The sequence below is a fragment of the Protopterus annectens genome, chromosome 6.part1, assembly GCF_019279795.1.
Source record: "Protopterus annectens isolate FY-2018-M chromosome 6.part1, PAN1.0, whole genome shotgun sequence".
In the NCBI taxonomy this organism is placed as follows: Eukaryota; Metazoa; Chordata; order Ceratodontiformes; family Protopteridae; genus Protopterus; species Protopterus annectens.
Genome location: NC_056738.1, coordinates 368184798 through 368198190, shown reverse-complemented (window position 1 = coordinate 368198190; position 13393 = coordinate 368184798). Strand labels below are relative to the sequence as shown.

At 41.8% G+C, this 13393-nt stretch overlaps 1 protein-coding gene across 1 annotated transcript in view; it reads right to left on the bottom strand.

Annotated features, from left to right (window-relative positions):
- Positions 1-13393, bottom strand: part of FRMD8 (FERM domain containing 8) — a 1254366-nt gene that overhangs the window by 1112687 nt on the left and 128286 nt on the right. Inside the window, exon 2 of the mRNA XM_044075785.1 lies at positions 2052-2133. Within this exon, the coding sequence (XP_043931720.1) occupies positions 2052-2133 (82 nt within the window). The remainder of the gene's footprint in view (positions 1-2051; positions 2134-13393) is intronic.

Genomic DNA, 13393 nt, shown 5'->3' with positions numbered 1-13393 from the left:
ACTTGTTTCCTGCTTATTTCTTGACCTGTCAATCACCTTCAATATACTTCTTCACCCTAAACTCATGTATAAACCGTTTCAACTTGGATTATTCACTTCTTCATAACTGTGATTAATTTCCAGTCTGCAAATCAGCAGAATACCCCCCCCCCCCCAACAAGTCTCCACTGGTGTACCTCAAAGTTCTATTCTTGGTCCACCTCCTCTTTAATATCTTTAATAATTGACATCTATACCTCCATAGGTCCAGCCTCTCATACAATATGCTAATTATTCCATGTTTATATGTGCATCTCATAACCTGCCTCAACTCCTCCACATCACACAAGAAGCCTTTTCCTCAGCTGAGAAATGGCTCTATAATGCCCAGTTACTACTCAACAAAAAAAAGAAAAAAAATCAAAGTTACTGCTATTTTTCCCAAAAGTCAAACATGCCTGATAAAGCACATTTCAAAATCTTTTCACTAAACAAAACTGAAATTGAAGTAGTATCCCATACAAAACATCTTGAAAGAGAAACTTAATTTTGACCGCCATGTGCAAAATAACATAAAAGACTCACAAAAAATCAGGAATGCACTACAGACATAAAATTCTCCTCAGCAGCACCACCAAAAATACTCTTGCCATTATCTACCCTCTCTCTTGTACAGTTCACCCACCCCAGCCAACCTTCCGGCTACAGTTAAAAATAAACTGGAGGCATGTTGTAATAAGACTGCAAAATTTGTCACCAACAAGAAATACCACAACCACCACTGTACTGCCCTTAAGGTTTTGAATTGACTTGAACTGCTTTACCACTTAACGCTATCTCCACACACAACATTATTCACAAAACCAATGACTGCCCTGCTTTTACTCCTATTTTTCCACTCTTATCCTAATAGACTACTTTGATCTAGTGATCATCATCATCTCAGCATACATAAACCCAACAAATCCTCTGGCAAAAGTCCCTACTTGTACTCGGTCACAAAAAATGAAATTCTATTCCTCTGCAAAGTAGAACTACTTTTAAGTTCTGTATCTTCAAACTACTACTAAAAGACTACCTAAATAAGACTTGTCTCTGCTCCTGCACTACCCCAGGCTGAACCAGTCCCTCTCTTCTTCCACCCCCAGTATACTTTGACTATGTTCAGAGAGAAGGCATTAATAAAATATATTTCTTAGATAAGGACAAATGTATTTTTGCCTAGGCTATGTTATTTAGTCACCTCTGTTCCAAATAGTGTACTCGGTGTGTTTTTATGTTGTTTCTATGAACTGCATTTTGTCAATACTTTAGACACAATGTTCTTTTTCAGCTTGTTATATCTATCCAAATATCTGCACTATGTATTAAGTTCACATTATATGAACTAAAGTTGAATTTTAAGTTAGTTACTGTGCCATTCTTCTATACTAGGTTTTGTAAAAAATGTATTTAACTGTTACCATATTATTTCAATGTGGAGCTTTTCTCCCAGAACGGTAGCTATGTTCAGAGGGGGGACGCAGCCTGAGGAAATGTAAACTCTCTGTAACAGTTGATGACTTCCCTAAAGCAAGTATTAGGCCTGCTCTTTCTTTTACCCACTGGAACATGATCCAGTAAAAATAAAGCATAAACTAGCAGGCAGTGATAAAAGCTGGGCTGGATACTCTGTAGTCCCAAAGAATAAAAATAGAAACACAAACTAAGATGCAATGAAATTTCATACAGAAAAAAATAAGCTGGGGAACTACTTACAATGGAGCATTTGTTTTATTCCAACAGAATAGCAGGGCAAAGCAAAGGCCAGAGGAAAGCTTACAAGGAGTCTGAACCTGTATCTTGGTATCAGTGATATGAAGCAATTTCCCTCTACACTGTCACTTACGCAACAAATGCCCTAATTTTAAATTAAATACCTGGGACAGCTTACCAAAATCAGTTCCACACTCTCTCATATCAGTTGGGACACAATGATAGCCAAATAAACTAATTCAAGACTTTCTTCATTACACCATCTGCACAGAAATATTAACATTGTTCTGTTAGAGTCATCAGTTGATGCTACTTACTTCTTGCTCCTGTCGAGGACACACTTCCTCGATGGGAACGATCCGACAGATCTGGTGGAATTCCCAGCTCATTTCCCTCCATCTAATTTAAAAAACAAAAAAAGAGACAGCAGATATAACTCAATCAATCAAGATATAAAGCAGGTTAATACGACAGAAGGAACAGCTGTATAAGCAAATAAATATGTGCTCATTTGTCCAACTGATTTCACTTTTCAGAAAAACACTGGATAAACACAGTCATGTGAACTGACATCTTCAGAAGATTTTTACAACTTACCTTAAGGTTCTGCAACCTCAAAGAGAATTACTTAATGGGATGCATAAACATTTCCAGTGAATGCCAGTTTAGTGGGTTTCTCTGAATTGGTTTCACAGTAAAACAACTAATTCAAACTGCCTCATTCAGAAAATCTTTGAATTGATGCAACACTTGAAATAATTTAGGAACATTTCCTCTCAAGAAAGAAAGGGAAAGGGAATTCCACCAAAACTGCTACTTGCACATCTGTAAACAAAGTATAAAAAAAAAAAACAAGCAAGAGGTCCTGAACCAATTTACAAAGTTAGTTAGAAGGCCAGTAAAACATCACTTAAAACAGGACAGCCTTTGAGAGGTACATGTACAAGTGCAGCAAAGAATGGCTTTACACAGTTTATATAAAAGGATGCCATGTTCTCATTACAGAAGTAAAAGATAGCAGAAGCATGCACACATACTTGGGTCCCTCTAAAGAAAGCAAGTACACTTGTGAATGCCTTCTATAGTAAAAGCACACACACACACGCATGCACACACACTGTACATATACTTACATATATATATGTATATATTTAACATTTCTGTGCTGCATTTATTGATATGGTTGAATTTATCACCATTTTCACCCTACAATTGTTAAAAAACTCCACCTGTCTGTTACTGTACTGCTCTTAGGTTGTTTTAACAGTATTTGGATATATCCTAACCTCCTCTGATACTGCATAAGCTGTTCTGAGTTTGCCAAAGTTCTCCCGAGTCTGCCTAAATATTTCTGAGTTTTGCAAAGTTTTTGTGTTGTGAACATTTCTCAGGGTTAGTGAACTTATTTCAAAGGATTCCTGATATTGCAGGCATTCTGATTTTGGTCCAGCTGAGCCAGGGGCCCATTTTCAGTGGAGACTCAAGGAGAAATGCTCCAATATGTGTACAAACGTAAATAAATACACAAACATACAAAAGATGTAAAATAACATATTAGAACAAGGTACATTCCTGTAACATGAGGAGACTCATTAATCTAATGAAAAAAAACACCATTATGCATACATACAATGTAAAAGAAATACAATCGGTATTTTGACAAAATAGACATAACAGAGGTATAAGTTCCATCCATGTGATGTAGGCGTGTAAAAATCATTGCATCACATGTCAAAGAGTAAAAAAGAAAAAAGGAGATAAAATTCTAATGGAATTTTAAGAAAAGTAGAAGGAGATGAAAGTCTAATGGAAAAGAGGAGGTGTGAGTTCAACAGATGGGATGTACAGAAGAACAGTCATGTCATGTAGGACCTTGGCATGAGCAGGACCAGGTATTTTGGAGACAGTGTTTTAACTCTCTTTTAAATTGGTGTTGTTGGGAGATATTTCTTATATTAATGGGGAGTGTGCTCCAAACATGTGCTATTGAGTACTTGTAAGGGGACATTTCAATGATTTTCTGGGTTTGTAGACATCAAGATTTCTGTCAGTTGTGTGGAGGTGTCAGAGGGGGCTGTAGTAAGATACTAGGTTGGAGAGAGAGAGGGACAAGAAGAGAGATTGTAGAGAACAGGATGTGTGATATGTAATTGAGGTAGTAGTAGTTGATGAGAGAATTCAGGCCACTGAAACTTTTTTAAAGCAAGACAGTGATGGGTATTATGGGAAAGGTTAGTGACAAATCTGGCTATTTTATTGTATGTTTGGTCTAGTTTGGACAATAGAGTAGGTTGAATGGAATAGGGGCAGTGTAAAGCAGACATGGTAACAGGAGTGACTGGGCTAGAGAAAGACTGGCGTTAGGTGTAAGGAACTTCCAGTTTCTATAAAGCAGTCGAAGTTTCTGGTGGGCTTTCTTTATACACTGTTGGATGTGCAAGTCGAATTTTAGTTCATTGTTAATTATGGCGCCAAGTAGTTTGGTATGAGATTCAAGCTTAAATGATGGTATTATTAGGGGAGGTGATGACAAAGGAGGATTTGTATTGTGCCACTTGAGCTCAAAACCAGTTTGTTTTACATTAAAAGGGTTCTTTTGCACTCTGGTGGGAGCGGAGAGCTAAATTCAACCCACAACTACTGGTCGATAGCTTACTGTGTTTTTATCTGATTGGCCTGAGGATTTAACTTTATGAAAGCCTTTCACCCTGCTGGTATAAAATAATTACATTTTTGTAAGACTGTGCTCATTTATTCACAGCTTCCTTGTACATGCCTTGGACACCTGTGTCTACAACACTTGGACTGTTTCTAAAACCATCTGGACCTACAAAGCTCAGGACTCATCTGAGTTGGGGATTGCTGGAGAAAGGCTCAGTTTGGGGCTTTCCCATTGGCAGTTGTGTTAAAACTGTTTAAATGTGCCTGTACATAAGCCCCAGGCTTGCACTCAGTTTACCAGAGCTGCTCAACATTTGGCAAATTTAGCCAGAGGTCTAAAGTGCATCTGCAATAAAATCCAAGGCATACACTGAAAAAAAAAAACCCTGAAAAATAAGTGTATTTTAAGCCAACACTGCACTCTGTTAACTGTATTTAACTGAATTACTGCTTCATTTTTTGCTGTTTGTGATTGCTTTTTACTCTGCACTTTGAAATGATGTTTCATTGCCTTATAGGTTCATAAGTAAGTACTAGGCTATCTGTCCAAGGGCATTTATAAGCCTAGCCAGAATGTGTTGGCTTTCGCCACCCCCTTAGATTAGTTCCCTGTGCCTCTGTCCAGCAGAGCCATTAGTTCTCTGGCCACTGTCCAGCAGAGCCATTAGTTCCCTGGCCACTGTCCAGCAGAGCCATTAGTTCCCTGCGCCACTGTCCAGCAGAGCCAGTGCAGTGATCCCCGGGATAAATTTTCTGCTTCCCATCCACCCATCAAGGTTTCTCTTGAAAAGTGTTAGTGAGGGGCTCTGCCTGATGTATACTGGAATCCTGTTCCAAAGCATGGGGAGTCTCTGGGATAGGAATCTATCCCTCCAGCATGTCCTATTTATCGTTGTGGTGAGGTTTATATCTCTAGAGCATATGGCTCTCTGGGATTTGTTTTTTTTTTTTTAGGTGGAGCATGTCCATCAATTCTGGGTTGGACATGGCATTGTATGTCAGGCAGAGATCACATCTGAGTATGCGGTATGCAACCGAGTACAGCTGGAGTTCTTCTTGAGTCGGGCTGCATAGGGCATCTGTCTGAGGCCAGTAATCCTCTTGTGAGGTACTTTTGTGGCCTTTCCAGCTGTTGCAGGTGTCTTGTAAGGTACATCCCAAATGGGGCGTTGTATTCTATGATGGGTCTAATGAGTGATGAGTAGAGAGGCACAATAACCTCTTTTGTTCTAGATGCAAACCCTTTTGGGATTAGGTGGGCCACATAGCAGGATGTTTTAACCACCTTGGCAATATGATTATCAAAGGAGAGATTACTATCTACTTGGGTCCCCAGATCCCTTATTACATTTTCTGTATTTAGAGGACTACCACCTATGTGGTAGTTCGCGGGTACTTTTTTTTTTTTCCAAAGGGGATGACTCTGCACTTTTTGGCATTTAGCTTGAGGCCATGATTTTGACACCAGGTATCCGTCGCAGTGAGACCCATCTGGAGGGTGTCTGTATCAGCCGGAGAATCAATTATGGCCCCTAGTTTGCAGTCGTCTGCGAACTTGGTCAGCCATAGTTCTCCTATGCTTGCCTGTACCTCTGAGAAGTACATACCGAACAGGAGAGGTCCTACGACTGAGCCCTGGGGGACTCCAGTTGTAACCAGTTTAGAGTTGGACGTAGAGCTTGCAACTCTCACCATGTGGATTCTATCCATGAGCCAGTTGGCAACCCATCTTGTGACGTAGGGGTTTATGTTCAAGCTGGTGAGCTTGTCTATAATACTAGAATGGGGAATGGTGTCGAAAGCCTTTGCAAGGTCTAGGTAGGCTGTGTGGACCTCCTTTCCCTCGTTTAATGCCTTGGTAACCATCTCAAAGAAGTCCACCAGATTTAGGAGGCATGATCTGCCCTTAACAAAACCAAACTGGGTAGGGTCCAAGGTTTGGACGTTCCCAATGTCTCTGTTAATGAGTTCCATGATGAAGCGTTCCACAGCCTTGCAGACCAGGCTAGTCAGGCATACAGGACGATAGTTCCTGGGGTCCACCTTTATGGAGCGGGATAACTGTTGCTGTGCGCCACTCTGTGGGTACGTAGCCTGTAGAGAGGCTGAGTTTGAACAGTGTGTTTAGGTGAGGGGTTAGTTCATTTTGGAGCTCTTGTAAGACACAGCCTGGGACCCCGTCCGGTCCCATTGAAGCTGCGTTTTTGGCTTTGGATAGGGCTGTTTTAACCTGTGTGTCGGTGATTGATGGGGCCCTACATTCTTCTGGTATGGTTATGGGCCCTTTAGGGGGTGAGAGGGGGGGTGAAGTTTGCACTAAACCTGTCTGCCAGAATGTCTGCAATATCAGTCGATTCAGTGTATTTTGTGCCATCCTGCACTAACTCAGAGCAGATCTGAGACTTTCCACTTAGGTTCTTGACATAGCTAAAGAACGCTTTGTGGTTATCTTTGGAGTCACTGGTAATTTTTCTTTCGAAATTAGCCTTGAATGATTTAATGAGGGATCGTAGTTTCTTGCTGATATTGATCAGGGATGTCTTTCCTTCTTGGGATTTTACATTTTTCTGTACTAGTTTCCTCCTTCTGTTGCATAGCTTGTTTATGGCAGGGGTCCACCAGACTGGTTTCCTTTTCTTGGAGGAGTGAGCCTCGGTTTTACTTGGGATACCACGATCCATGCATTCCTGCAGATGCTCATAGAGTGCCTTTGTAAAGGTTTCAGCAGCTTGGACAGCACTGTCCTTCAGCATGGGGGCTATGAACCTTTCCACCTCGGTCTTAAATAACGTGAAGTTTGCTTTTGAAAAGTTTTTCATGGTGGTTTCCTTGATTGGGGGTAGGGGTGGAATGTGGATATCCAGAGTGATTAGTCTATGGTCTGATCTAACCAACGAGGGGTTGACCTTTGGTGTGGAACACCGGTCACCCATGTTGGTGATGACCAGGTCCAATATCTTGTTCCCTCTGGTGGGGGTGTTGACCAGTTGATCCAGGGCGTTTGAGTTTATAAATTCTAGGAAGCGTTGGGCAAGGGAGTTAGTACTTGAGTAGTTCTCCCAGTTTATGTTTGGGTAATTGAAATCACCCAGTATTAAAGTGTTTGGTAGAACCTTCATATTTCCCAGTGTCTCAAGAAATGTGGAATGGGGGTCCTGGGCCATGGTGGGTGATCTGTAGCAAGCTACAATTTGGATTGCAGTTTTGCCCATTGTTAGTTGCACATGGATGATCTCTGATGCATTGTGCTGCGCCACTAACCTGGAGGTGTGGGTATCTTGATGAATATGGATACACACCCGCCTTTTGTGTTTCAGTCCTGGTTCTGTGGCCGAAAGGTATGGTATGAGTTATAGCCTAGTAGTGCTGGGGTGCTCTCAGGTGCCTTAAACCAGGTTTCTGTTACTGCACAGATGTCGATGTTCTCCATACTGATGAGTGCCTCGAGTGCGTGCATTTTGAGGTTTAGACTTCTGGCGTTGAGTAGCATTACCCTCAGTTTTTGGTTACTTGTGCTATTTATGGTGGTGGGTTTGTCTTTTTGAGCCTTGCCTAAAAAAGACACTATGGGGGCGGCAAGAGCCTTGGCCAGTATTCGAAAGCCTAAGGATGACAGGTGCAAGCCATCTCCTGCGAAGCAACGCGGCTTGTCGAGCATGTCATCCCAGGCAGACAGATACTGGATCCCCTTTGAATGACACCAGAAACTTAGCCAATTGTTGAAACTGATCATTTTTTTCTTTATACTGTGCCTTCAGTCTTGGTGACGGCAGGATGCTATTCAGGGTCATACCGGCCTGGGTTACATGATCAGAGAGCTCTTCCGTTTCTCTTTTCATGTAGTCCAGGGAGGTATGTCTCAGGTCATTCACACCAACATGGACAATGACAGAGTTGTATGTGTACTTGTTCTGGAGTGAACTGAGTGCTTGAGTTATGTGGCAGATCCTGGCACCTGACAGGCAGCTAACTGTAACCTTCTCTTTGTCCAGCCTAGTTAGTGGGACATCAGTGTGCCTGACTATAGAGTCGCCTATTACTAGTGTGTTGGGTATGTTATTTTGTGTTAAGGGCTGCGATTGAGTGGCACACTGATTATGTGAAGTATGTGTTTCATGGTTGGTGATGGGGTGTGGAGGTTGCTTGGATGTCTGCTTTGGAGGTCTCTGCTGCTTTTGCAGATTTTTATTTAGAGCCTCCTAGTATGTTTTCATGCATTCATGTGTGTTATTGGCCGGTGTTCGTTTATTAGGTCTATGTGAGACTGGTGGAGTGTTGCAAGTATTACCCTTCTCCTCTAGACTGTCAGTTCCAGTCTTGGGTTGAGAGAGCTTTGCCTCCAGTTTGGCTGTAAAATTGCATCTCTCGCATATATTAGTGTTTGGTGGTAGGAGGAGAGGGTTGTCTGTGTACATGAGACAGTTGTAACACTGCCTCAAAATGCCCAGATTCACCAGTTGGACTGTAGAGTACACCGGAAACTGCTCTGTGGGCATGCCTGAATAGGCAGAGTAAGCTGTTTTTCTGATTGGCTGGTGGGGAAGAATAGAGAGCCTTTTCCTTCTGGACAGTATAGGGGGGGTCTAGTGTTAGGGTTAATTAGTGCTTGCTATGAGTTTTAAGCAATTGCTTGACTGTGAAATTAATGGTTTGAGTGCTAAAGTTAAACGTTTGTCTAGTTCCAAGGGAAAATTTGAAGAGTACACTTTGTGGAGCCGAGAATAGTTTAACTCTAGCTAAATGGTGTTACCCGGTGCACAGAACCGCACAAATGCGGTTTTTATAGCAGGGAAGTGAAAGAGATAGAAATTAACCCAAAATGGCTGATAAACTACTAACTTCTGGGCTGAAACCACTCCTCCAGGGACAGATAGGCTTGCTCAAAGCTCCCCTCTCTCACAGGTGAACAGAGAAAATTCCTTCTATCCAAGTAAGGTATGGGCAACACAGAAACTTGTAACTCAGCCCTGGATTCAGCAATAACCTGAAAACTGGACTATACTAGTTCAGACAGGCGGGTAACAAGTATATATATATATATATATATATATATATATATATATATATATTTATATATATTTATATATATATATATATATATATATATATATATATATCCCCCCCCCCCCCCCGTAGCTACAATCAAAACAACACTTTAAATGCAAAGAAAAGGCTACTGCATTTTAGTGTGGAACCTACAACAGTTAAAACAGATTATTTAAACACAAAAATTACTTAATTCAAGTGCAGGCAGCAAATAAGTACAATATGTAGCAATAACAAACTTTTTAAATCACAGATTCACTAAAAAAATGGCGTTTTAGGCAGAATTAGTTAAGACAGCAAGAAAAGCAGAAAAAAGTGATACAACATCACTCCAAAGTCGCTCTTTTGTCTCTCTGCTGCTGTCGACTCTGCAGAACACTTGGAAGGCACTTGCTGAGCAGAATACAAGCGTAAAAACTGCGCAAATGCGTTTTTTATAGCAGGGAAGTGAAAGAGAGAGAAATTAGCCCAAAATGGCCAATAAACTACTAACTTCTGGGCTGAAACCACTCCTCCAGGGACAGATAGGCTGCTCAAAGCTCCCCTCTCTCACAGGTGAGAGCAGAGAAACTTCCTTCTATCCAAGTAAGGTACGGGCAACACAGAAACTTGTAACACAGCCCTGGATTCAGCAATAACCTGAAAACTGGACTATACTAGTTCAGAAAGGCGGGAAACAAGTATTTTTTTTATACAGCATAGGCTAGATACAGACCTGCTGAATCTAGACTGTTTGGTATCACTGTGCCTTTAAACCAGCCATCTTACATTAAGTGGGCTTCCCAGCACCCTGGTGGCAGAAGTGTGTAGCTCAGGACCCAAATGAGTTGAGGATTGCTGGAGAAAGGCTCAGTTTGGAGCTTTCCCCAATGGTAGTTGTGTTAAAAACTGTTTAAATGTATCTGTACACAAGCTTTGCATTTGCCCATTGCTGCACACTGTGCAACGGGTTTAGGAGTGCCCTGTATAGATGCAAACACCTGGGAACATTATTTTTCCCCTAGAGACCTTCCAGTAGAAGCCCCCCAAGTTTCCCTGCTGAGCAAAGGACAATTCAGTTGTGCTCAAAGCACCGTTCTCACACTTACCATCCACAGCCTATTATACAACCACTGCCTTTTCTACTCCAAGTCAAACTAGCCCACTAGTTATGCCAAAATCCTAAGTCCAGATAGCCCACTTCCTTCCCAAATACCACATTCAGAAAATTCCACTTCATTCCCAAATACTACAGTCAGAAAAATCCTGCCACAATGGACGAACAGTTTCCCATCATTTCCTCTGCCAGCTCGACTGATATGGGAATCTTGAGGTAATATAGCAATTGCTTCATGTATACTGACAACCATTTTACTCCTATAGCAAACTAACACCCTATCTGAGAGATGCAAATACACTGTGGAACTGGAGTAAATTCTCTCACGTAAAAACAAACTAGACATCAAACAAGTTGTCAGCACACACTCTTCAACTCTCACACAAAATACGGTCACAACACATAAACCCACATATGTGGACGTAATCATTAAAAGCCTACCAAAAGAACAGAGAACTCCCAAACACACAACACCCACACTCACCACTAAGCAAAAAGAAAAGTACAGTTGTGTACACTTACCATAAATGTAGATGTTTAAGTGTATTCACTGTTGCAGTCATTACATTTGGGTAATCTGCTGGCAGGTTGCCCTCAGTCGGCCTGAATAACAAACTCTTGGGTCCTGCGTCTGTTGCTGTCTCCTCTTCCATGAAGTCAGGTCGTCAGGGATATAAAACATGCAGCCGACGCCATTTTATTCAGTTTTTCTTGCCCCAGATGTCAGGTGCCCCCCAAATGGGGAGTATATATATATATATATATATATATATATATATATATATATATATATATATATATATATATAAACAGAAATATATGTACATGCACATTTAGCAACATAAACTTTACCTTCATCTAAAAGCAAATACACCACAAAGGCTTTAGAATATAGTGAAGGAAAGAGAAATGATAGAAAATGGGGATGGCGGGTGGGTAACCCGGACTGCAACAGTGAATACACTCGAACATTTACATTTATAGTAAGTGTACACAACTGTACTATGTTCTTCATGTTTCACTACTGCAGTCATTACATGTGGGTAGAATCCCAAAGCTATGGATGGGAGGATGGAACTAAATAGCATTAGGAGAGGCTATAATAAGGCCACGCAGAACTGCAGTGGCAAAGCCTGCCCTGGATTTGGAGATGAGAGGCAAATGATAATGCTTTGTGAAGGTATGAACAGAGCTCCAAGTAGCAGCTTCTAGAATGTCTTTGGTTGGAACCCCTCTGAAAAAAGCTGCTGAGGTAGAGGCAGCCCTGGTGGAATGTGACCTGATCCCCTTGGGCACAGGTTTACCATGGTGCAAGTAGCAGAAACGAATGCAGTGGCTTATCCACTTAGAAATAGTCTGCTTTGATATAGCCTTCCCGTCTGATCCTGCAGCAAATGCCACCAGTAGTTGCTCAGACTTTCTTAGAGATTTGGTCCTGTTTAAGTAGAATCTTAGTTGTCTGTGTACGTCTAATGAATGTAGAATCCGCTCCCCCTTGTTCTGCGGATTTGGGTAAAATGTTGGCAGGTGAATTGTTTGGTTAAGAGCCACACTGGATACCACCTTAGGCATAAAAGAAGGACTGGTCCTGAGGGACACCCTGTCTGGGCAAAATGTAATAAAAGGGTCTACAGCCATGAGAGGCTGTAGTTCTAAAACCCTTCTTGCTGAAGTGATTGCCAAGAGGAAGGCTGTTTTCCAAGATAAACATTTTATATCCGCAGTAGCTGCTGGTTCAAAAGGAGGCAGGGTGAGTTTTTCCAGCACAAAATTGAGGTCTCATGCAGGAGTTGGTGATCTTCTGGGAGGCCTTAATTTTTTGGCCCCTCTAAGATACTGTTTAAGCAGAGGATGAGAAAAGAGGGGAGGCTCCGTGTTGTAATGAGCCAAGATGGCAGAGGCATGGATTTTTATTGAAGAAAAAGATAGGCCCTTGTCAAGCATCTCAGTCAAATATTGTAAAATCTGAGGGATATTGGGCTTTGCTGTGCCCGTTCCTAATCTCTTCCATTTATCAGCATAATATTTTCTAGTACTAGGCCTTCTGGCTTCCAAAATGACATCCATCACAGATTTACTGAGAGGTGTTGTTTGAATAATTAAATGATCAGCCATGCTGCAAGGTTCAGAGTTTGGAGCAGAGTGTGCAGAATTTGATTGTTCTGCTGAGACAGTAGATGAGGTATTTGAGGCAAGTACCAAGGAGGGAGTTGAGACATATTCCTTAGAACTGGGTACCAGTGCTGGCGAGGCCAGTCCGGAGCCACTAGGATCATTTTTGTTTTTTCCTGTCTGACCTTTAGTAAGACCTTGGAGAGAAGAGGTTGAGGGGGAAAGGCATAGACTGATAGGTTTTTCCAACTGAAGGATAGGGCATCCACTTTCCATGCTTGTCTGTGATAAGTCCTTGTGCAGAATTTGTCCAGTTGATAATTTTGGGGAGAGGCAAATAGATCAATGTCTGGGCTCCCCCACTTCTGTGTTATCATGCTAAAGTTTTGGGGATCCAGTTTCCACTCGTGAGGGTCCATAAGATTTCTGCTTAGGTCATCTGCCAGAGTATTTTGCTTTCTTGGCAGGAACTGAGCTTGAAGATATATTTGGTAAGTCAAAGGTGTGTTCCACAATGCCATGGCTAGTCTGCAAAGGGGGTAGGAATGTCTACCCCCCTGCTTGTTTATGTACCACATAACCATGGCGTTGCCTGTCTTTATCAGTAGTTGTCCTGGATGAAGCAAGTCCTTGAAGGCTGTCAGAGCATTCTGAACAGCTAGCATCTCTTTCTGGTTGATATGCAGATGCATTTGTTTTGGGGTCCATTCGCCCTGAATGCATCTCCCTGCCAGGTGGGCCTCC